At 36.9% G+C, this 26,690-nt stretch overlaps 1 protein-coding gene across 1 annotated transcript in view; it reads right to left on the bottom strand.

The window, feature by feature from the left end:
• Positions 1-1,891: 1,891 nt before the first annotated feature.
• LOC127856584 (ATP-dependent RNA helicase DHX8-like) overlaps positions 1,892-26,690 on the bottom strand; it is a 57,653-nt gene continuing 32,854 nt past the window's right edge. Inside the window, 18 exon segments of the mRNA XM_052392880.1 lie at positions 1,892-3,651; positions 4,348-4,527; positions 6,538-6,734; positions 7,142-7,270; positions 7,775-7,911; positions 8,343-8,499; positions 8,971-9,111; positions 9,845-10,048; positions 10,506-10,607; positions 11,317-11,403; positions 14,340-14,525; positions 15,054-15,248; positions 18,789-18,961; positions 20,895-20,955; positions 20,957-21,043; positions 21,937-22,034; positions 23,626-23,813; positions 24,541-24,641. Of these exon segments, the coding sequence (XP_052248840.1) occupies positions 3,414-3,651; positions 4,348-4,527; positions 6,538-6,734; positions 7,142-7,270; positions 7,775-7,911; positions 8,343-8,499; positions 8,971-9,111; positions 9,845-10,048; positions 10,506-10,607; positions 11,317-11,403; positions 14,340-14,525; positions 15,054-15,248; positions 18,789-18,961; positions 20,895-20,955; positions 20,957-21,043; positions 21,937-22,034; positions 23,626-23,813; positions 24,541-24,641 (2,661 nt within the window). The 3' untranslated portion in view covers positions 1,892-3,413.

The following is a 26,690-nucleotide window of genomic DNA, read 5'->3' as shown; positions in this document are numbered from 1 at the left end:
CCCCCTCCAAAAAAAATAAAATAAAAATTAACAAAAATAAATACCCCACAAAGAACAATATATATATATATATATATATATATATATATATATATATATATATATATATATATATATATATATATAAACTTAATACTAATTTTGACGAAATCTAATTCTTCTGATTTATGTTACGTTTATCTCATACATGTTCAAGTTATGTTGAAAAGTTACTCCGATGGCATTCAATCGGGTAAGATTTTCAACTCAACATCAGCTATGTTTTAATGAATATATTAAATAAATGAAGTCGGTTAAACATTTCCAAAATAAATTCACACTGAAGAATGAAAACCATGTCAATTTAATTGTCTGTGACAACTGTAAAAACAGGTTTCTTTAAATTCCGCCTTGTACAAAACAGATTTCTTTCATTTAATAACAAGCATCGGTGGAAGTCAATATTAGGTTTAATTGATAAAGACGTAATTTACAATAATAAAGAACGTGATAAACTTCAACAACTTATCATCTATTCGAATCGCTCACATTGAATTGATACGAGTTAAATTCCCGGTGCAGTGCAAGTAAACTAACATAGGGCGATAACATTTTATAACTGTTTGAGCCTCGCGTTGGGAAAACGGGGTTTAATGCATGTGCGTACAGAGTAGTCCCAGATTAGCTTCTGCGGAATGCACCGGCTACTCAGGGACTATACTTTCCGCTTTCACTGCATATTATGGTTTTAAGAAAATCTCTTCTGAGCGAGTTTCTAGTTTAGGCAGAAAGTGTCGTCCCTGCTAGTCCTGTGCGGAGTGCATATGCCAATCTGGAATGTCACGTTAAACACATGCATTTAATCCTGGTTATCAAAGCGCGGCTCATATCAATGTTGTGTCGTTGTTGATCGTGTGCCAGTCAAGTCCGAAGTATTAATTGTATGTACAATATTAGTGAATTTACTTATTTTTTAACTTCTAAAACGATCTAAACTTCATTAAACACTATTATTGTTAGCCTTTTTGCATATGCTTGTTTCTTTGCAGGTGGATATTCATTTCATCAAATATTACATACACATATATATTATACAGCTGAATTCATGACGCGACCACGTGCGTGAAAATCAATAGATATACATGCTGGATCAAAGACGCATTAAAAAAAAGCGGCGGAAATCAACAGAGCTATCGCTAACGGACGGTGATTACCCGCCCCCCCCCCTCCCCGCTTTGAAGCCGGCGTTTAGCCTTTACAAGCGATGCTGTGTATTTACTTATAAATCTTCAAGTCTGATATTATTGGTAGCCATGTGGTTCTCGTGCGTAAATGACGATCTCCTATACTTGACAAATAGTGTCATTAATATTTTAAACACATTAGTGCATGTTCAAGAGATAATAAATTTAAATTCGACAATTAGGCGTTGTACTTTGACCATAGACCTCGCATTTTGACAAAAATCATTAAGGTGACGAGCGGTGGTTCTTAACCGCAATACATGATATAATATACCGGTAGGTCAACATTTGTGCCAAGGTCATACATTATTTGGTCGATTTTAAAGTTAAAGAACGGTCATGCTTTATTTCGACAATAATTCGATGTATTTTTCCTCTTGACTTGTCAATTCCTTGGACGTTGATGTCGTCAATGTTTTCAAACTGACAGTAAGATGTTCGTTATTCTTTTAACCATCAACATGTTGTAAAAGACACTTATCACAATTATTAACAGAACTAGCCGTTTGAAGTTTTTGCCAACTTTTAATCGTAACCCCCATTGCGTTATCATATAACTATTTAAATAATTTATATATATTTCATATTCCATAAACCCGAAACCGTCTATTAACAGCAATTATTAGTTTTGTTCTTCTTTATAAGAAATCATATATAAAAAGCAGGTATGGATTTTCATATTTTATTATCATGTATAATTTTAAATGCACATTTAAAATCCAAATATAAACATGTATCATCAAATAAGCATTATTTACACCAAACAGTCACACAAAGATCTTGTAATTATACTACAACTGTACTGCACGGCTCTATTTTACATCTTAATTGGAAGTTTTATTGATCAGGGAGGCGGAAAACTACAACGGGCGAGGCATGGTCAGGGGTGATAACCCCAAAAAAGGGTTAGGGTAAGAGTTAGGGTTAGGGTAAGAGTTAGGGGTCGGGTTAGGGTTGGGTTTAGGCTAACCCAAACCCTAACCCGACCCCTAACACTAACCCAAACCCTAACCCCCCCTTGCGCAATACCATACCATGCCTCGCCCGTTGTAGTTTTCCGCCTCCCATTATCAAACAGATGGCTTATGTGTAAAGAAATGATAATGGTTTGGTAAACAAACATATAACATAGAAAATGTTAGCATAAATAAGGTTACATTTGATATTAGTATATTAAGAGTTTCATCTCTTAGATTAGGCATTGAATCATGAAGATGGAATAAAACTGAATCTATACCTTTTTAAGCGAGAAAATGTCAACATTGATATTCAATGTTCTTGAGGATGAATATCTTTTTTTTAATGTTCCTTCTATGATGATATTAGAAAAGTGTACATACCGGTATTGTATATTGAATAAACCTAAACCATATACATGGCATAGAAGCAGACCAGGCTTCACCAGTACAATAATAACAGCCCAATTAACAGAATCTACATTGAATCTATTGGTCTACATGCATTTTAGGCACCTCAACAATGCTTTTATTTGTATTTAAGTTGTTTCCCCAACCTGGATGAAGCATATAAACTTACAACAGTGAACACTTATCAGTGTAATAAAAGCCTCCCTCATGGTGCCTTTTAAACAACACGAAGAACCATTCATGATTCTGAGATGAATTTAAACTAAATCTCTATTAAATACCTTGATTGAATACTTTGCGTTTACCTTTTCATTCCGTTAATGCAAAATATACAAACCCATTATTTCTAAACCATTTCTATTAAATACTATTAAATTACAGTAACCAACTGTCAGGGCAACAATTTTAGAGTAAAACTTTGGAATCGTGCATAGATACATGTACTTTTCTACTAAACGAAACATCCAATATTCTGGTTGAGAAAACTCAGAATTTAACTGAGAATTTAAATTCCTGAAAGCTGGTAAAATGACCTGGACAACTAAGAATGTAACTTTTGTGTGGAACTCCATGACTGTTGTTCATGTATCATGATCCAGAAAACTCAGAAAGAAACTTTTGCACTGAACTCTCTGAAAGCCTGTGAAATAATCTAAAACACAGCCAGTAACCATTGTACAAAAGTTCCAGGAAACCTGGATATTGAAAACTAAGAAAGTGACTTTGGAGTGAAACGTTTTGAAGGCCTGTGAAATAACCAGGAAGTCACATTGTAACTTGTGCGTGGAACTCCATGTAAAGCCAGTAATATGACGTAAAACACTCAGAAAGTAACTTTTGTGTGAAACTTTCTGAAGGCACGTGAAATTCTCCAGGAGTTGGCGTCCTCATATTTGTTGTAGAGGGGCTCAATCTTCTGCTGTTTCTTTTGCTTGCTGAGCCGTGTGGGGTCGGAGAACTTGAAGAACTTGGGGGCAAACTCCACCAGCCATTTGGGGTCCATAGCCGTGACCTCACGCATGTACTCCTTGGTGGTCATCACGAGTTCATGGTATATCACCCTGCAAGTGTAGAATATAGAATGGTATTTCATAATTAACTATCATGCTCAGGTGAACTAAAAATTATTTTGTTTAACCGTAGTACATAAGGGTAATGTGAATAAAAAAAGTATATATCAAACCTATAAAATTCAGAAAAGTTTTTCTTCCTACTTGTGGTGTCCACGAAATAAAAATCAATAATGTATTATAATTAGCATTTAATTGGCCTATTTATGATTAATGCATTTGCAGCAATTTTTTTATACATTTATTATATTGTAAAGGTAAAACACCGCCATCTGAAAATACTATAGTAAGTGAAATCTAACAAAAGCAAATAAAATGCAGAACAAAACAGGTCAATAATCAATGACATATTTATAATGAGGTTTGATGTAGAAAAAGCTCCTAACATGCAACATATATGAGCCTTGCTCTATGAAAACGGGGTGAAATGCATGTGCATAAAGTGTTGTCCAATATTTGCGTGTGCAGGCTGCACAGGCAAATGAGGGAGGACCGATTTTGCTTTAATTGTGTTCAATGTTTAAAGGAAGTTTTTTCTAAGCTCAAATCTAGTAAAGGCGAAAAGTGTAATCACAGGCTAATCTATGATGACACTTTATGCATATGCATTAAGCCCGGTTTTCCCACAGCTAGACTCAGAGCCAAATATTTAATAAAATTAAACTTCTGAATGTTTCTCTATCTTACCACTCTGGCTGTCTGTTGAAGAGAGCACTGGAAGGGTGGATGTACACCACCTGACTGTCCACTAGTGTTCTGTAGCCTTCCTGAGGGTCCTTCTTAGCCGCGTTTCGGAAGAAACCACTGCAGATTGCCTTCTGTACCTTGGAGGTTGCCTTCCCACATGACACCACATCGAGCTTGTGTCTGAAAAATGTTGGCATTGCTTAATGCATGTTTTCATGCAGCGATTTTTTTATAGCTAGATTGGGAAAAGTACCGGTAGCATACCCATTGGGGAAATTGAGCGCAATAAACTCTGAAATTGGGAAAATTCTTCAAGTATATTCAGTTTAGGAATTATGAGTCTTTTAAATTGCTTGGTATAAATCGCAAAAACCAATATAAATATTCATTTACATGCAGTTTGGCCTGAGTTCTTTTTTGTTCACTTTCTAATAATGCACTTTTTGAACAAAATTGACACAATTTTCCTTCCATTTGAGAAATGTAGTAGTTTTTCCTCAATTGCGAAAGTATCTTTAACAGGTACTTTATAAATAAGTAAAATAATTGCTGTCATGTTTTCCCAGAATGAGGCTGATATTGTTCTCTGTCCTCAAATAAAACATTGTGAACACGTCATAAGATAAATTTGCATAACAAACCTAAGTTTATCTACTCCATCATCCAAAAGCTAATTGTGCTGTGCCAATTTCTAATAGTACCAATGTAACAACAGATATAATTGGGCCGTGCTCTATGATAAAGGGGTTTAATGCATGTGCGTAAAATGTCATTCCAGATTAACCTGTGCAGTCCGCACAGGCTAATCAATGACAATACTACACTGCAACTCCAATATATCACGGTCCGTTATATCGCGTTGTCCAATATATCGCGAATCGGCTATGGCTCCCAAAAAACTGACAAGCATAATCCTTAAATAAAATGTTTTTATCTGAGAATTTGATGCATTAAAATCCGTTTCAAGCAAGTATTTTTCCCTTTTTTTCACCAACTTTAATCCAACAGTCATAATCCAGTTTTGACCTGATTGTTTGCTTACATTGTACATCACATTAACACCTGTGTACTGCGATAAACAAAAGACCCATTTGTCAAACATGACAGGTCATTTCGGGTGTTACAATTCTCTATTGAATTTGCTTTGAACTGCCGAAACGCACCAGTGCACACATGAAAGTGTACACAATTATAACAGTAAATGTCACAAGTCAATACTGACCTATCTCAACAATCTGTGTGCGTTAGATACAGTATACAATATAGATCAGTTAGTCACATGCTCTACTATTAAAACCCATGCTGTGCATGCTTTTCATGAGAAATGAATGACGTCTTTTGTACATGGGTCTAATTGTGCATGCTTTCTTGAACAATAAAACTCGGCAATGTTTTTCGGATTAAAAATTTAATTATACCCATTTGAAAAATACTCACATGGAATAATGTTTTGTGTTATACCAATTAATGACATATGGATATAACACAAACTTGAATAAGGTTGTTAAATAGCGTGTTTTGAGATTGCATAATGATGCTAATGTATACATATACATGCATACATAAACTGACAATTTATATCGCGCGCCGGATATATCACGGTCGCGATCTTTGGACCCCTTCAACCGCGATATATTGGAGTTGCAGTGTATACGCTTTTGTGATATTTTCCGTTAAAAGAATTTCCCTACATTGAAAAAATCAAGTTAAGGCGGAAAGTGTCGTCCCTGATTAGCCTGTTCAGACTGCACAGGCTAATCAGGGACGAAACTTTACGCACATGCATGAAACCTCCTTTTCACAGAGTGCAGCTCAATTTCATGTAACAAATAAGCCTTCCTTTGACAAAACCTGGATTAATCCAAGTGTTGTCCCAGATGAAACTGTGCAATCTACATAGTCTTATCAGGGACAACACTTTCCACTTGTGTTGCATTTTTTAGCATACATCCAGTTTATGTGGAACAAGAGAGGCTCATTTGAAAAGGAAACCTATCTACACCACTAACCAGTGCGTCTAGCGACCGGAAGGTCATGGGTTTGATCCTCGATGTGGGAGCATTTTTAAGATCTACACAAGAGACACCAAGATCTGGTTCTAGTCCAAGGAAATTGACTTGAGAGTGTTTCAAATAAGACTTTGGATTTCAATGCAATCTAGTGAAAATAAATCGGTTGAAACTAACTCACCTGTCCATTATGCCGAGCATTTGTTTGCGTACGTCCTGGGCACGCTTCAAGGTGCGCACCTGAACAAAGTTCTCAAAACACCAGGGGCTGGAGAACTTGTTGTTCTTCCACGCATTGTACACCGCCAGGAGGGTTACATGGTCACCTTCTATCTGGTGGAATTTAGCCTTCCTCTGATCTGCCAAATCTTGTTTGTCCTGCAATGGATAGTTCATTTTAAACTAGTGACCTCAAAATCAATAGGGGTCATCTGCGAGTCATGATCAATGTACCTATGAAGTTTCATGATCCTAGGCCCAAGCATTCTTGAGTTATCATCTGACAACCACCTGGTGGACGGACAGACCGACCGACAGACCGACATGAGCAAAGCAATATACCCCCTCTTCTTTGTAGGGGGGCATAATAAAACGTGGAGGTTCATTTAACAAATCATTACCTAATCATATTAAACATACACAGTCAAGATTAAACTTGGCATATTAAGCATTTTAAACATACATTAAGAAATGTCTTTCCTGAGGGACTTTAGAAGTGCCTATCTAAGTGGTAAATGATTTGCGTACAAAGGCTTGTGTCAGTGAAACTTATAAGCAGCCCTTACCTTGGGTCTGTAGAAGACATTCTGTACAGACAGCATGGACACTATAGTGAGGATTTCATCTGAGCAGCCCAGCTGTACAGACATGATGAGCATCTTGGATAGCATGGGCTCCAGGGGGAACTCTGCCATCTAGAAACATAAAGCCCACTAGTGAATGTTATATCAGCAGAGATTCTGTATTCAGCCAATACCTTTAACACCAGCACTTGTGTCTTAAGTAGCAAATTTAAATTTATAAAATTTACATTTAAAACAAAAATCAGAATTTTTAATTGTAAACTATTTAAGTCTGTAACCCTGCAAGCTTCATATAATTAAAGACTAGAACCATGAAGGCTACACAAAATTTAGGTCTGGTAACCAGTATTCTTAAAATAAGCCACACTCTAGAAAAATTGGGTTTAATGAATGTGCCTTAAGTGTTGTCTCAGATCAGCCTGTGAAGGCCCCGCAGGCTAATCAGGTATAACACTTTCCGCCTAAACTTGATTTTGCTAAAAAGAGCATTCCTTTAAATTAAAAACATTAAAGTGGAAAGTGTTGATTCTAAAGGCTAATCAGAGATGACACTTCATGCACATGCATTAAGCCCTGTTTTCCAAAAGAAAGGTTCAACTAATGCAAGACTTATACCCTGCGTCCGAGCCTGGTAAGCAGCCCCTCATCATCCAGAGCACTGAGAGCATGCAGCTGTTCCATGGCCGACACCAGGGTCTGCATAGGCGGAGCATCCATGAAGTCGAACGTCAGCAGGTCGTTGATACCCATCGCTGGAATGTAGGGGGATTGGAGTTCAGCATGCGAGGTATGGAAAAACCTTTTGCCAATATTCAATTAAATTAACCAACATTTAATTGTGATTTACTTTATTACACCGAGACAGGAATTTGTGTGTTCAAATTTTATAACAAAACCGTGCAGGTTCCCAGAGCCGCTCATTTTGGATCATTTTGATAATTTATTTTGAATTCTGCAATTGAAGAATTCAAATAAAAGACATTATATTAAAAGAGGAAGGTCAAATGAATAAAGCCTTGTTCTGGGAAAACAAGACTTAATGAATGCACATTCAGTGTCCTCCCAGATTAGCTTTTTCAGTCTGCAAAGGCTAAACGGGGATGACACTTTACACCATGATTGGATTTTCGTTTTAAAAAGGCTTCCTTTAAACATAGGGAAGAACTGACAAGGTCATGTCTACCTTTCAATGACAGGACGGTACTGGCAAGGTTCGTCCTCTGTATCTCTGGCACGGCGGTGGGCAGCATCTCATCTCTGTACGCCCTCTCGGTGTACAGCCGGTAACACTTGCCTGGTCCAGTCCTGCCGGCGCGACCTGCACGCTGCTTGGCCTGGGCCTGGTGTGGAGAGGAAGAATAAGAATAATAATTGTATACAACTATTTCAAATGTTAAGAAATGAGAAATAATTGTACATAACTATGTCAATGGAGAAAAAATTGTACACAACTGTGCCAAGTGAGAAACAAAGTGTTTAATTGTATTGTTTTAACATATATAAAAGAATATGCAATAGTTACCTGAATAATAATAATACAGACATTTTGTACATGTACCCTTTCCCACTCAGAAGCAAAGTAAAAATGGCTATAAGCAAACAGCATTAAACCAGAACAGCCTGCGAGTAACTCGCAGTCTGTTCAGGTTTTATGCCGTTTGCTGCTCATGAGTATCTAAGGGTTGGAAATGAAGCCTTTAATACTTGAATTTAGTAAGAAAGGTATTAAATTAAATATAACTTTCTAAGATACTACAAAAGCGTAAAAATACGTATCTTAGTGGGAAAGGATTATTGTTTACAACACTAACCTGTGATATGGGTGTCACTATAAGCTGGTCCATGCCAGTCTTGGAGTTGTACACCTTTTGCTTCACAAAGCCTGGGTCCACCACGTAGTATATACCGTCAATGGTGAGGGAGGTCTCCGCAATGTTTGTTGCAATGACTACCTTGAAACAAGCACAGAGACGCTGTTGTGATTAACACTCCTGGCTTTCAAAAACGTTAGCTCAATATTTTGTGTTTGAGAATTTAAATTTTCACGTGTCTTTGATTTAAAAAAAAATAATTTCATTTTCAATTATACTCAAATGAATTATTAAAATTATTGCAACCCTAATTGTCTGATTTTTTTTCCATAAAATGTTAGCAAAACTATATAATCAGGTTTTAAATGTAAGCCGCAAACAACAAAACAAGTATCTTTGAAAATGATGGATGCTCCCCTTGTTTGACCTTGAGAAAATCTATTATTAGCCTCGTTGACCTTGACCTTTACCCAGTGACCTCAAACCTCATCAAAAGGTAGAGGTCCATGCAAGGTACCTACATGGCAAATATGTAAGAGATCGGTAAAATATTGAAGGCGCTATGAGAAACTGTAACAAAAGTGTGACGGAGAATCTATCATTAGCCTCGGTGACCTTGACCTTGACCCCAGTGACCTCAAACCTCATCAAAAGGTAGAGGTTCATGCAAGGTAACTCCATGCCAAATATGTACGAGATCAGTAAAATATTGAAGACGCTATGAGAAACTTTAACAAAAGTAAGATGGAAGGAAGGAAGTAAGGAAGTAAGAAAGGAAGCACAAACTGGCAATTATATGCTCCTAAAAAATTTTCGGGGAGCAAATTTTCAGGGAGCATATAATCTACTCCAAATAAGTTAAAAATCTACTCACTTTCCTGGACCCAGGTGGTGCGGGGTCAAAGATCCTGGTCTGCATCTCGCTGGGCAAGGCGCTGTACACAGGTAGGATGATCAGCTCAGGTACCTCGGGTCCCAGGGCCTTCATACGCTCATACAGGATCTCACAGGCCGTGTCAATCTCCTCCTGGCCTGTCAGGAACAGCAGGATGTCACCAGGGGGCTCCATCAGGTGGATCTGCAGAGAAATGCATGTACATTAATTGTCGTCCCAGATTAGCCAGTGCAGTCTTCTAGAGCTATTAAGGGATGACACTTTCTGTTTTTATTGTAATTGGATTTTTTGTTAAAGTCTCTTCTTAGCAAAAACCCTTCGTAGGCGGAAAGTGTCATCCCTGGTTAGCCTGTAAGGACTTCACAGGCATAATTGGGATGACACCTTACCCACATGCATTATGCCCCGTTATCCAGAGCGAGACTAAAACATTCTCTGGTTATTGATGAACGCCATAGCTCTACCAGGCGTGGTAATCTGAGTGCCCCTGGCTACAAGGGACTGCACAACCACTAAGTTCTGCAGGCCAATACGGTGGCGCAATCCTAGGCCTGAACCAGGATCTGAGTAAACAAAGGTCAGAGGAAAAACTTAATTGAGGATGCATCAGTGTCTATTCTAGAAATCTAGTGAGCCCTACCTGCATGACTGTTATCATGGAGGCGTCCAGGTAGTCGGTCTCCGCCTCCTTTGTGTACAGGATCTCCACCGGGTAGGTGCGACCAGGTATCGTAAATATGGGCTGAAAGTGAAACAGATGTGGTTAGGTGCGACCTGGTATCGTGAATAAAGGCTGAAAGAAAAACTTTTACAGTTCAGCAGGATGTATGGGTCATGTCCACCTACTGTAATTTATTGATTACGCACAGATTAACAAATACAGTAAAAAATGAAATTTTGTTTTTGCATATTTACTTAATACCCTGCAAATGCAATTTTGTATAAAAATACACAATACAAATTTTGGCAAAAAGAATATTTATTAAGTTTGATTGAAATTAAAAACAAATATGTCATTCACTTTCCAGATGGTTTAATGCTAACCCTGGCATCAAAATAGTGAATAACAAATTATTTAATTATTAAGACTATCGCAAACATAATACATGCAATTTGTTAATAATTCATGTATATCTTTTTAAGCTTAGTTTAAACCTATTTAGTTTAGCTTGATTGCATTGAAAGTACTGACTACTTATTTGAAATGCTCTCCAGCCCATTTCCTCTGCCTAGAACCCGTACTTTGTGTCTTTGGGTACGATTTAAAGAACGCTTCCACAGTGGGGATCAAACTAGTAACCTCCTGGTCGCTAGGCGGACACCATATTCATTACATCACTATAAACATTTTTACTATTTGCATTTAAAACTTATTAACATACACCACTTGTTACTGTAAGTTACCATGTATAAGGTATACATTATAAACTACACTGATAGACAGTACTTACTGATTCGAAGAAATACTGCGAGAATTTCACAGCATCCAGAGTAGCAGACGTGACTATCAGCTTGAGATCTTTACGTTTCTTCACAGCCTGATTGGAAGAATGACACAATATTACCATAGGTTACAATAATAAACAACTTCGAAATAATAACCTTAAGATTTTTTTTCAGATTCATCAGACTGAAAATAAAAAATCTTTATTTGCAACAACATGTACAGAAAATACCAAACATTTGTTACTTTCAATTTAGTTAATGCTTTCCTGTGGTTAATAGAGAAATATCAGTGAATTAAAAGTCATAACTCACTGTTTAAAACAGTGAAAATTAACAGTGAAAATTATTGACAAACTTCACTATCAATTTTTAATGCTTGATTTCTGTCATTGCAGTCTTTAATTTTAAGGAGTTAGCAAACAAGAGCACGACATAACGGGTGCCAACGCTCGGCTGCGGTTGCATTTTTTAACAAGAGCACCGCCTTGCGGGTGCAGACCGCTCATCTATTTTCTTTTTAAATGAAAAAAAAAATGAAAAAAAATAAATAATCAGGGGTGGGGGGTGGGGGGATTCTTGGGTGCGATGGTTGGACGGTATTTCAAACATAAAATAATAAAAATTAATATTTGTGTTTTTTAACCTGTTAAAAAAAAAAGAAATTTGGGCGGGGGGGGTGGGGTGGGGGGGGGGGGTATAGTGTGAGGGTGTGGTGGTCATTTGTGAGATGATCTTAAAAAAAAAAAAAAATAGGGGGGGGGGATTCGGGTGGGGGGAAGGGGGGGATTCTTGGGTGCGATGGTTCGACGGTATTTTAAACAAAAAATAATAAAAATAAATATTTGTGTATTTTAACCGTTTCCAAAAAAATAATTTGGGGGGGTGGAGTGGGGGGTATAGTGTGAGGGTGTGGTGGTCATTTGTGAGATGATCTTAAAAAAAAAAAAAAAAAAAAAAAGATAGGGGGGGGGGGGGGGGGGGGAGGGTCGCGGGAAGGGGGGAGGGCACGGGGGATGGTTTGGGTGGAGTCTATTGTGGTAAGAGTAGTTTTGTCAAAGTATCAATCAAATGTAATCATAAATAAAGAAGTTATGGCAATTTTAGCAAAATTTAATAATTTGACCTTGAGTCAAGGTCATTCAAAGGTCAAGGTAAAATTCAACTTGCCAGGTACAGTAACCTCATGATAGCATGAAAGTATTTGAGGTTTGAAAGCAATAGCCTTGATAGTTAGGAAGTAAAGTGGATCGAAACACAAAATTTAACCATATATTCAAAGTTACTAAGTCAAAAAAGGGACATAATTCCGTAAAAATGACAACCAGAGTTATGCAACTTGTCCTTTTACTGTACCCTTATGATAGTTTGCGAGTGTTCCAACTATGAAAGCAATATCTATGATACTTTAGGGGTAAAGTGGACCAAAACACAAAACTTAAGGAAATTTTCAATTTTCTAAGTATAAAGGGCCCATAATTCTGTCCAAATGCCAGTCAGAGTTACATAACTTTGCCTGCACAGTCCCCTTATGATAGTTAATAAGTGTTTCCAGTATGAAAGCAATAGCTTTGATACTGTAGGAATAAAGTGGACCTAAACACAAAACTTAACCAAAATTTGCAATTTTCTAAGTATAAAAAGGGCACATAATTCTGTCAAAATGCACGCCAGAGTTATGTAACTTTGCCTGCCCAGTCCCCTCATAATAGTAAGTGTACCAAGTTTGAATGCAATAGCATTGATACTTTCTGAGAAAAGTGGACCTAAACACAAAACTTAACCAAAATTTGCAATTTTCTAAGTATAAAAAGGGCACATAATTCTGTCAAATTGCACGCCAGAGTTATCTAATTTTGCCTGCCCAGTCCTCTCATGATAGTAAGTAAGTGTACCAAGTTTGAATGCAATAGCATTGATACTTTCTGAGAAAAGTGGACCTAAACGCAAAACTTAACCAGACGCCAACGCCGACGCCAAGGTGATGACAATAGCTCATAATTTTTTTCAAAAAATAGATGAGCTAATAAATGAAAGCTTGTCAGAAAATATATATATATCTTTTTTAGAGGTCACAGTGACCTTGACCTTTGACCTAGTGACCCAAATATGGGTGAGGCGTGTAGAACTCATCAAGGTGCAGCTACATATGAAGTTTCAAAGTTGTAGGTGGAAGCACTTTGATTTTATAGCCAATGTTGAAAACGTTGACAAAATGTTAAGGTTTTAGCACGACGCGGACAGCAGGACACGACAAGCTGGCTATGACAATACCTCGGGTTTTCCCGAAAACAGCCGAGCTAATAAAATTACCCAGCGGTATAAAAAACTGCTAAAATAGACACTTGTTTTTAAGATATAGACGCCTCAATATTCCATACTGCACAAATGCACATACTTTATTACTCTAGCAATAAACTTTTACCAGACCCCCACTACAAAAAGTCCACAAACGAAAATGTTGGTAAAAAAGGGACATAACTCTGATTATGTCAACTTATGTCACATGCTGATTAAAAGGCTTATAGTTTTTTTATCCGCTGAAAGCAGTTTTGACTTTTTAAGCTAAGTGAGAAATAAAATCTGACCGACAGACGGGCAAATCAATATGTTAGTGTTTTTTTTAATATTTATTTATGGGCAAATTAAACTATTCTTGGATACATGACTATTCATTTAATTAAAATTAAAAATATAAAAAATTAGTCGTTCATTTCCTTATAAAAGGGTTTACTGTTAGCCGCATTCTTGGAAAATGGGACTTAATGCGTGTGCGTAAAGTGTCAGTCAAGATAAGCCTGAACAGTCCATACAGACTTTTCAGGGACGACACTTTTCACTAGACTGGATTTTTCAATTTTGTTTAGAGGAGACTTTCCTGTAAACTAGAAACCCAATAAAAGCAGAAAGTGTCGGTCCCTGATTAACACAGGAAAATCTGGGAAGACACTTTACACACATGCATTAAGCCCTGTTATCCCAGAGCCAGGCTCCAATCAGATGAGTTCATAACGCAGCAGCATCAGCTCACCTCCTTCAGGAGTCCAAAGAGCACATCGGTGTGCACCGTACGTTCATGAGCCTCGTCCAGCATGATGATTGCGTACTGCGTGAGATCCCGGTCTATCAGGCACTCACGCAGCAACATACCCTCAGTCATGTACTTGATCTTGGTCTCAGGGCTGGTGCAGTCTTCGAAACGGATCATGTAGCCAACCTGGAGGACACAGATGTACATCCAATGAGAACCATACATCCAAACCCACTGGACCAAATAAAATAAAAGACAACAATGCAATGAAAATCATTTAACCATTTCAACAGAAACCTATGCAGTTATCGACCTGAATTGGTTTACTCTTACTTTCCTGCCTAAACTCTGTCTGCTAGAAGAAAGGGTGTGATTTCAAAAGTAAACCTGAGGGATTCCCCCCCCCCCCCCCCCTGCCCCCAATTTCACACGATTCACCACAACTATTTACTTTTCATTAAAAGAATCAACTAAACTTATTAATAACTTGAATTATTTAACGTTTTTGCATTGAGAGAGATGAAATCACAACCCTGTAGGAGAAATACAACTTTTTTTAAATGCCTTTGAAATTAAACTGTGAAGTTTTAGGTTTTTTAACAACATGTATTTGTACTTGTAAAATCAATTAACTATTAACTTCTTAAGATTTTTTTTCAAAACAAAACACAAAGAACTTTTATGTTAAATAAATATAAGATAATAATTACATACCTCTTGTCCTAACCTGCAGCCAAACTCTTCTGACACACGTTTTGCCACGGACATGGCGGCCACACGACGGGGTTGCGTACAACCAATTTTACCGCGTGTAGTGTAGCCTGCCTCTGCCAGGTACTGAGTTATCTGGGTTGTCTTGCCTGACCCGGTCTCCCCAATCACCACCAACACCTGGTTGTCATTCACTGCCTGGAAATCATCAGAACATATTTAACCCTTTACCAATTAGATATGTAGTTTGACGCATTTGTGATCCCTTAGAAAGTTAAATCAAATTAAAGACCTTTCTTTCTAGATTCAAGTTTTAAAGGCTTCTTTCCTACCCTAAGATATTGATGAGCAGCAAACAGCATAAAACCTGAACAGACTGTTAGTTACTCGCAGGCTGTTTTGGTTTTATGCTCCTTGCACTAGAAATGGTTTAATATTCTAGTAATCAATGGTTCAGTCTCATCTTAAATAATTGGCGAAATGATTGAAACAGCCTGTAAGTCATAATGAGCCTTATCTTGGGAAAACTGGGCTAAATGCATGTGCATAAAGTGTCGCCCCATATTAGCCTTTGAAGTTGGCACGGGCTAATCAGGGACAACACTTTACACTTACAATTGATTTTGTTCAGAAGAAACCTCCTTTATTGAAAAATTCCATAAAAGCAGAAAGTATCGTCCCTGATTTGCTTGTGTGGACATAAGCTAATCTGGGACAACACTTTACTCACATGCATCAAGCCCAGTTCTCTAAGAACAAGGCTCATATAATATCTCCATATTCCAGTTATCAATGGGACTGATCTTACAAATCTGGTAAAATGTTTAATTTTTTAGAAAAAAAATGTATGTGATGAACAGAGCTACAGATAAGCTTTTTGGGGTAATTGGGTAATACCCTTCAAAATAAGAATGAATTGGGTAATGGAAAACGAGATTGGGTATCCAGAAGTATGATGCCCGCTCATATAAAAAATAATTGGGTATTTGTACCAAAACAAACAAGTGAATTGGGTATTTGCAATAAAACGTGAATTTAGCTTCTCAAAACCGTACCTACATAAAGTCACTGTTATGTATTCAATCGCAGTATAGGTTGTTCCATCTTTCTGCTATCAGATTCAACAATCTGAAGACAAGGGAATTTCTCAACCCACTCATCGAATGTGTTTCTACTTGTTTTTGTTCCAATAATATGGGCCAGAACTTTTGTTTTAGAAACCCAACACACCCCATCATAGGGGTTTGGAACGGTATTGTGGTAGTATAATATAGTGTATTTTGACCGAAAATGCCCCAAACAAAATTCATTATAGTCATCAACTATGCCCATTGCAATTGTTTTATATTTAGATTAATTTACCACGACAAAGGAATCTAAATGTTTTTGTATTTTTTTGCGCAACTTTTCGTCTGCCTCGAGACGCCATTTTGTTTGACTCGCATTTGTTATCATCTGTTTAGATTGGTAAATACGTTACCAGTAGTGCGTTCAGTTACAGCGAACGTTCGCCAATGATGGTTCGTTTCCGATTCGGTCTTATTGAACGATAAGTTCGGCGCGAACGTTTCAAGATGGCGGCTCTCAGAAATTTGTTGCGATTTTGATGGCGCAAATCGCTAATAACACAGAAAGTACTTAACTAACAGATATTTCCAAAAACATAAAACCTATAATAATTTGATTATAATTATAAGTGGTGTGGATGCGATAGTGTTATTTTTCATAAGCGATCGAAATTTAGTGTAAGAGGTGCATTGAATCAGTTATAAAACAAAGCCCTAAAATAGTGCATTAATACATTACAATCTTCAAATGTAGTTGTAATTTTCTTTTACATTGAATGAATTTTCGTTTCGTTTACATTTAATGAAAATATAAATAAATTTTAGCATTCACATGGAAAAAAACAACACCTGCATATTTTGCGAATTGAACTGTCTTTGAATGCACATGTATATTGAAAACTCTTATGTATAGATAATGAGCGATACAAATCTGGCATTTTATTATACCATAAATTTATACATTTATTTTACCCAAGTATTTTATATCGATTTTATGATCAAACGCGATTGCTTGTTTTCACGATGATGTTTCGAACACTTCAAAAACGCACGATCTTTACACGTTATTATATTGATTTACATGTGCAGGTACCCGTTAAATACGATAATTGTGTAGCAGTAAATTTCTACACTATTTTAAATGTATTGTCATTATGAAACACTTAAGTGTTATGTTTAAACTGGCGTATATATATACTTAATAGTTCCTGTTAATCCATTTCGAACAAATGTACGTCTATTTTTTTTTAAATATGTTCAAATGTTTTATTAAAGCAACTGTTAAGTTTTTGGCTTAATATGCCCAGAGATGACACGGAGGTATCATAAATTGTGTTTAATGACCAGACACATGCGGTTAACGACCCCATACTGAGTCATACAAATATGGGTCCCTGGGTTTATGACACCCTGTTTTCTTAGTTATTGTCTGGACAGTATCCGATCATATCGAGATAATCGGTTTGTGATGAGCAAAGGGGCAATTAAACAATGGGTGGTTAAAAATGCTGAAATAAATAGTGTCAAAATTGGTGTGAACAATTAAATAAAAACATTTACATGTATCAAGAGGATTTAGTTAATCTGTAACAAGGTAAGTCTTTACGGACATATAGGTTCAAATAGTTTCTTTATGTTGATTACATAAAATCAACCAATTTGTTGTTTGTTTTCGTCCTTATTTGTGTTCATTCATTGGATTCTATTTAATATGGAAGAATTTCAATTTCTGAATATTTTGTTGTTCTTAAAATGGGTCGCGAATAAGATTGAAATCTTATCACGATGCGGATCATCAAACGCAAACAATAGCAGAATGGCCGCAGTGTTGGCGGCCAAAATTTGAGGATGCGCAAACGTGACGTTATTATCGGAATCCCCAAAACCTCCTATACACTTTGTTTATTGTTCAATTCACTTTATGTACTACAAAAAAAGGAAAAAAATATCGAAGTAACACTGAACAAATACAACATATTTATTTGTCCGCCATCTTGGTTTCGCTAGCGAACTACCTCCCGAGAGGGTTCGCTTCGGTTCGCGAACGTTCGCGGCGAACCAAGCGTTCAATAGCGAACGTTCGCGACCGTTCGCGAACTTTAGCAAACGTTCGCTGTAACTGAACGCACTACAGATAAAAACAAGCGCTTGTCGATTAAGACTCGATTCAAAACGGCCAAAACTAAACTGGATTTTTCATTACGCATAGAAGGCGGCTCGAATTGGGTATCGGCGATTTGTTTTGCGTACCGGTACGCACAGATTTTGAAAAAATTGCGTATCCACCTATTTTTTATTGCCGTATTTACGCAAATACGCAGCTTATCTGTAGCTCTGACGAAGTTTTCTGAATTAAAAAATCTTTGACATCTAATATTTTCTACAGTGTTTTTTATTGTTTTAATATTTGTCTTTTATGGAGTAAAGTAGTATATGCTTATTCTTCAAAAAATGGGCCTCATGTTGACATAATTCTCAGTGGACAGCAAGGTTCTTACATTGATTTTCTTAGTGTGTTTATCAAGGTTTATGAAGCTCTTTTCATACTCAGGTTATATTATGTATGCTAATGAACTTAATAAAGTCACAAACAAACGTGTGAAAGAATTTAAAATTAAAGCTGCAATCTGTAGTAGTTTATATTAAAAGATATTCAACCCAACCCACATACCTTGACCAGCTCATCTTTGAGTTTATATATCGGCAAACTTTGCCTCTGTTCCAGGATGGACTTTTTCTCTTTCTTGCCGTAGGAAGCCTTTTGCCCGCCCGTGATGTGCTTCTTCCATTCCGGCAGGTCTGCAGGCTGGGAACCGATACCACGAGATCCCAGCTTTCTCTCACCTAGGCAAATTACAATAATTCAAATAACATTGTCAACCAAAATAAATTCTTCGAGCCAGACAGTTTGGAATATTTGGCAGTCGGGAGTTAAATACCAAGAAATCCTAGCAATAAGAAACAACAATTAAATCTTAAACTATCTCTCTCAGACATCAGTTTAGGGGTAAATACCTTCAAAATACAAGATGTTAATAACACTGTGAATTACATAATTTTATTAATGAAATATTTAATATTCAGTATGAAATACAGAAAATAAACGCCGACAATGAACTGTTTTATCAAATATTCAAAACTGAAGATTCAAATAGAAAAAGAAATAGCCCTTTACAATAATACACTTCATATATTTGAACAAAAATGGAAACACATTAAACTTTCATAAACAAGTCCAGTATGCTTTCTACCCTCTCTATGCAACTCATCCTTATTCTTCTTAACTATTCTGTTGTTTTTATTTTTTTTAAACACCTATTTGCATTAAAAGGAAACCACAAGGTCAAAAAAATATATTAGCATATCCTGTATAACATGTTTGAACATTATTGCTGCTACATGGTATCACTATGTTTTATTATCATAAACAGGTATACATTGTATGTTTTATATTGAATAAAAAAAGAAAAATAAATCCTAGCCTTCTCTCACCACAACAATGTAAACAAGTATCAAATAAGCCACATTCTGTAAAAAGAAGCAGTTTGCAAAGGCTAATCAGGGACAACACTTTCTTCTTTTAAGGATTTTTTCAGCTTAATTGAGTGTCTTATAAACAAATATCCAGAATAGGCAGAAAGGGTTGCCCAAATAAGCCTGTGCAGACTGCACAGGCTAATCTAAGACTACACTAAGTGTAAATGCATTTAATCCAGTTTTTCAAAACTCTTCTCAAATGAAAGTGTCATCCATAATATATTATAACAGAAAGAAAGTTTTTACTGTTAAGGGACCTTTATAGATAAACATTTGAATTCCAGATTTTCATTCATTAATGAGAGACAGCAATGCAGTTGTTTCCCTTTTGCTTCCTTCCTAAATACTAGGCATAAGTCAGAGGTGATTGGTACCCATCAATTTTAACAAGGTGCTGGGTAGACAACCAGTATCAGAACAAATCAAGTGCCAGAAATCCTGTGAAGGTCGTTAACCTTTTAGATTCAACCTATTTATTTTATCTGGATTGCATCAAAAGCCTCAGGCTTATAGAAACGCTCTCCAGTCAGTTTCCTGGGCCTATAACCAGTACTTGATGTCTTTCGGAAGATCTAGAGAACGCTCCCCAAGTGGGGATCGAACCTGTGACCTCCAGATAGCTAGGAGGACACCTTATCCATTACACCACGGCAACCTCCTTAACCTTTTGCCACTTAGATACGTATTTTTATGCATTTGTAGTCCCTTAGAAAGTTAAATTTAATTAAAGACCTTTCTTACTTGATTCAAGTTTTACAGACTTCAATTCCAATCCTTAGATACCGATGAGCAGCAAACAGCATCAAACCTGAACAGACTGTGAGTAACTTGCAGGCTGTTGTGGCTTAATGCTGATTGCACATAGCCATTTTCACTTTGCTTCTGTGAGGGAAAAGGTTAACACAAGGCTACAGATAGGCTCAAATGTTTTGCTCTTTGATTTGAAATTCTATCTTTTTACTTGCATTTACTATTTAATAATTCTTAGCCAAACATGACATTCTTTAATTTTTTACAATGGTCACCAAGAAAAAACTAAGAACTTGTTTTTTTTAAACATGACAAGAACATATCCTATTATCCTATATTATACAAGTTAATTTCATCCCTGTTTAGCCTGTGCGGACTGCAGAGGCTTATCTAGGACCACATTTTAAAAACATGCATACAATCTCATTTTACCAGATCGAGTCTGATACAATTATCGAGTTAAAACAAACACCTGAGAGTTTCCACTCACCGTCGGCCATGGGGTCCTGCCACTCACTGCTAGAGGTGTTAGGTACAGAGTTCATCTCGGCCTCTACGCTGCTGCTGCTTGATCTCACGACGTTCCTTCTGCAGCGCCGACTGCATCATGGCGGCCTGGGACAGCGAACCATCTGGGTTCTAAAGCAGAATAAAAGATTTCAGTCTCCCTTTGCGAAAACTGGGCTTAATGCAAGTATGTAATAAAAGTATTGTCCCATATTAACTTTTCGCAAAGACAGGGTTACTCATTTAAAGGTCACTTCTTTTAAACGAAAAATTAAATAATATTGGAAAGTGATGTCCCACACTAGCCTGTGCAGACTGTACAAGGTAATCTGGAACATTTTTTGCACATTTGTTAAACCTAGTTTTCCCAGAACGCCGCTCTTATGAGTAACGGGTATTTGGTTCAGTATTCATTGGTAGACAGCTTTCAATAATTGGTTTAGTTGACCCGGTAGAAAGCTTTCAATAATTGCTTTAGTTGACCCAGTAGACAGCTTTCAATAATTGATTTAGTTTACCCGGTAGACAGCTTTCAATAATTGCTTTAGTTGACCTGTTAGACAGCTGTCAATAATTGCTTTAGTTGACCCGGTAGACAGCTTTCAATAATTGCTTTAGTTAACCTGGTAGACAGCTTTCAACAATTGCTTTAGTTGACCCGGTAGACAGCTTACTATAATTGCTTTAGTTGACCCGGTAGAAAACTTACAATAATTGCTTTAATTAACCTGGTAGACAGCTTACAATGATTGCAGTCTGCACAGGTTTCACTGGAACAACACATGCATAAAGCTCTGTATTCTCAGCTCAGTTTTCATCATTTTTTTGGGTATTTGGTAAGGTATTTACCAATAGACAACTGTCAATCAATTCCTTAGCTGACAAATTATGGGTTTATATTTGTATTGGTACATGAAAGCACATTGTTACATCATCCAATTGAATTTATGTAAGAGTATTTCAGTAATATCATGGCAGTCAGATAATCTTAATCACTTTTAACATTACTGTATTTTCACTCTTACCTTGACTATCTTGATAGGACTGAGATCCAGACTTTGTTTGCCATGGCCTGCTAGGAATGGGGCCTCTTCTTCCACCATTTCAATCTCAATGTCCTCATCTGTGGGGATTTAAAAAAATACTTTGTTGTATTAAAATCTATAAAAATAAAACATGCATGCCCCCCATATGGGCTGTCCGTTGTAGTGGCAGCCATTGTGTGATACGTTTTTTGTCACTGTGACCTTGACCTTTGACCTAGTGACCTGAAAATCAATAGGGGTCATCTGTGAGTCACGATCAATGTACCTATGAAGTGTCATGATTCTAGGCAAAAGCGTTCTTGAGTTATCATCCGAAAATCATTTTACTATTTCGGGTCACCGTGACCTTTGACCTTGTGACCTCAAAATCAATAGGGGTCATCTGCGAGTCATGATCAATCTACCTGTGAAGTTTCATGATCCTAGGCATATGCGTTCTTGAGTTATCATCCGAAAACCATTTTACTATTTCGGGTCACCGTGACCTTGACCTTTGACCTAGTGACCTCAAAATCAATAGGGGTCATCTGCGAGTCATGATAAATCTACCCATGAAGTTTCATGATCCTAGGCGTATGCATTCTTGAGTAATCATCTGGAAACCATTTTACTATTTCGGGTCACCGTGACCTTGACCTTTGACCTCAAAATCAATAGGGGTCATCTGCAAGTCATGATCAATCTACCCATGAAGTTTCATGATCCTAGTCGTATGCGTTCTTGAGTTATCATTCAAAAACCATTTTACTATTTCGGGTCACCGTGACCTTGACCTTTGACCTAGTGACCTCAAAATCAATAGGGGTCATCTGCGAGTCATGATCAATGTACCTATGAAGTTTCATGATCCTAGGCCCAAGCGTTCTTGAGTTATCGTCTGACAACCACCTGGTGGACAGACAGACAGACCGACCGACATACCGACAGACCGAGTGACCGACATGAGCAAAGCAATATACCCCCTCTTCTTCGAAGGGGGGCATAACAAAAACATATAACTTTCCAGGTAATTCTAACATGGAATTTACATGGAACACGATATACTGATACTTCAAAGAACATTTGTATATGTTAATAACTTTCCAGTTAATTCTAACACAGCATTTACATGGAACACTATATAGGATGATACTTCAAAGATCATTTTTATATGCTAGATAGCTAGGATATCAAGATATGTTTTACATAGAAGTAAAAAAGAAGAAAAACAAACAAATCATCTTGTGGCAATAGAACAAGAACAGTTTCTATTGAGTAGAACATAAAACTATATGGCTTCCAACTAAAACAAATATTTTAAAATTATTGAAATTTAAAATAAAAAAAACTTTCTCAAACAAGAATTCAAACGCAATCTTTGATAACAAAAATGTTGAACACAAATTGAGCCTAACACTGGAAGACAGGGTTTAATGCAGGAGCGTAAAGTTACATTCCAGATTAGCATGTGCATTCTGCACAGGATAACAAGGGACAAGGGACACTCCCGCCTAGACTGGCTGTTCATTTCAAAAAGACTTCCTTTATATGAAAAGTTCCAAGAAAGAGGAAAGTACTGTCCAAGATTGGCTAAGGACTCACATGCATTAAACCCTATTTTCCTAGAGCGAGGCTTTAATCTTTATGTAACCCAAACATAGCAACTAGAATATTGAAAACACATGATACCAGAGTCATCATCTCTGGGGAGTACTCCTGTCTCCTCGTCAAAGTCCGGCAACTCCGAGACATCGACCACGTTAGCGGCCATCATCTGCTGCCACTCCCACTTCTCTGGTGAAGACATGCGCTGCACTCTCTTCCTGTCGGTGGTCTCGTTCTGCTCCGGTATCGAAACAAGCGGTACAGCTGAAGGCCTGCAGTAATTTTTGCTTTATATTTAAAAGCCTGCGCCTTTTGGATTAATTTGGAATAATAGCACAATAACCCATAAAATTGGGAAACATAAAAATTATTAATACTATTATTATAAATAACAGTATTCCATTTGTTTATATGTGCAACTTTAACTGCAGTTGAAAATTCATATGATAAAGTGCTCAGGAATTGAATTGTTGTATTAGAAACTCACTAAACCAATTATTGTGTTTATTGGGGGTTTTTTTTATTTGGGAGGAGGATTGAGGTAAGATTTTGGGGATAAATGTTACTTTTTTGCCATTGGGAAACAGCCTGTAAGAGGCTGTAATTTTGGGTAAAACAAGAGATGTGTTTGTCAGAAACACAATGCCGCCTACTGCGCCGCTTTGATTTATTTATTTTTGTTTTTGATTATATCCCTTTAAAAAATATTACTTCCCTTGTAAAAATGATCTGTGACTGCCAAATGATCAAGAGAAATTATCTTCCCTTTAAAGCTTATTACTTTTTTTACATTTGACCTTGAAGGATGACCTTGACCTTGCCCTTTCACCACTCAAAATGTGCAGCTCCATGAGATACAAATGCATGCCAAATATCAAGTTGTTATCTTCAATATTGCAAAAGTTATGGCCAATGTTAAAGTTTTCGGGACGGACTGACGGACTAACGGACAGTTCAACTGCTATATGCCATCCAACCGGGGGCATAAAAATTACTGACCTGTCTGGGTTCCGAAGCTCATTTACGATGTCTTTCTCGCCCCCAGTAATTTCAGACGTCTGTTTGGGGTTGAGATCCCTGCCTGTACCTTGGTCTACATCCTGAAAAAAAATACATGGGTTGTCTATGGCAAATTCAAAGTTATGAGATTCATTAAGCCTGGTTCTGGAAAACTGGGCCTAATAAATAAGTCCGGCACAGTTTGATGCATCCCAAGCTAGGTACATATCTAAGCTAGCTACATACTATCCATCAGAATATCACAGTCCCAGTTATTGAGCAAAAACCGTTTTCCTAGTCATAGTAACAGTGACCTTTACATTGAAGCCTCAAAATGAACTGTTGTGCTTGGTCAGCATATAAGCAAAATACATACACAATATTAGTGCAATGTCTCTGTCCCAACTCAAGTTTTTCATCACAAACAACTTTTCTATTTATGTAGCTGCCAACATGGCCGTGAATGAAATCCGTAGAAAATCTACACGTACGCTACCTACACACACATTTTTTAAGCATTATCTCAATCTTACCTCAAATTATTGAGCTTAAGCTCTTTTTCTACATTTCATTTGACCTTTACCCAACACATACAAAACATAATACAAAGCTAGTTTCAATGCAAACTTGCTTTCAAGTTGCATCAAGATTGTTTGATACAAACTTAAGTTACTGGAAAGCACCTGTTTGCCCCTTTTCCATTTTTTAGTTAAAGTGACCTTGACCTTAAACTGACTGGACCCAAAAGCATCCAAACCAGTATTTATGTTAGCTGCCTACAAACAAAAGTTCTGTGGAATGTCTCAATTAAAACTCAAGTTATTGAGTGAAAGCATATTTTTCTATTTTTAGTAATCGTGCCATTGACCATAACATATCCCCCAAGTTCAACACCAAACAAAGTCTCCATGCACACATGTGGAATTGGAAAACACATCTAGCCAATTGTACAAATATGGTTAACTTTAGCCAACCCAAAAGATACCCATTCGTTAAATTTATCCATTTTTGGATATGTTTTCAAATCGAGTTATAATATTGTATAAAATTGAAAGTCACATTGGATATCTTTATCTGAATTGGTTAAAGTTAGCCAAACAAAAATAACCCACAATGCACATTTTATCTGGTTCCAGTCAGGATGGTTTCGCTGAAAGTGTCATTTCAGACAGCTTTTGCATCTCACCAAATGGCCGAAACAGTATTGAGTTCAGATCAGATCCATAAATTTTCGTATGAAGAAATGTTGATCATTCGTGAAGGAGTTTTCAAGTTTGATAACATTTTGTCAAAGAAGTTTTCAAGTGGCTCAACCCAGGTCACTGATTGATGCTGTGCCCATGTAAGTCTGCCTGAACAACATATCCCAAGCTAATAAAACCCCTTGAATTGATTGATGCTGTGCCCATTGTACATCTGCCTGAACAACATATCCCAAGCTAATAAAACCCCTCGAATTCTCCTTCTGCTTATACAATTCCACTTCAGCTGTTTTAACATTTTATTTATTAAAGCGACCTGTTACATCATTGGCTCCTAGATGTCTATTTAAACTCTAGGAAATCTTACCTTATTTAAAATTTTACACATTTAACATGTTCAAAAGCAAATAATTTACAGAAAAAAAACTTAATACCATAATTTCTCTGCAAAAGACACAATGTTTTGCTACTGACTGAAAAATCTTTAAAAAGGATACAGCCTGTATCTGCTACATATCAGTATTTAAAAATAAATGGAGTCTACACAACATGAGGTATTTTGTGAATAAGGCCATTTAGTTGAAATTCATTAAGATCGGATAACAACTGAGCCTTATTCCAGGAAAATGGGTCTAAATGCATGTGAATGAGTAACGTATTGATATGCGCTGCATATCAGGACAATGACAATGAACTTAAAAACCAAACACTAACTTTTAACATGATCTTTTAACTGTTACCTTTTAATCTGTTGCTTCATCTGTATTATTCCTTTTTATTCACCTGAGCATCTACACAGGGCATATGACAGCCAAAACATATTATATATGCATTACGGTCCGTATTATTCACGACCGTTTTACACATAAACAATATTCTGGTTGTACGCCTGTGGATTATTTCTATTTCGTTTCCGAATAACTTGTCCGAATTTGAGTGCTGTCACCT

This window comes from Dreissena polymorpha, chromosome 13 (genome assembly GCF_020536995.1).
Source record: "Dreissena polymorpha isolate Duluth1 chromosome 13, UMN_Dpol_1.0, whole genome shotgun sequence".
NCBI classification, from domain to species: Eukaryota; Metazoa; Mollusca; class Bivalvia; order Myida; family Dreissenidae; genus Dreissena; species Dreissena polymorpha.
The sequence above is the reverse complement of the archived record's forward strand: the minus strand, read 5'-3'. Positions and strand labels throughout refer to the sequence as shown.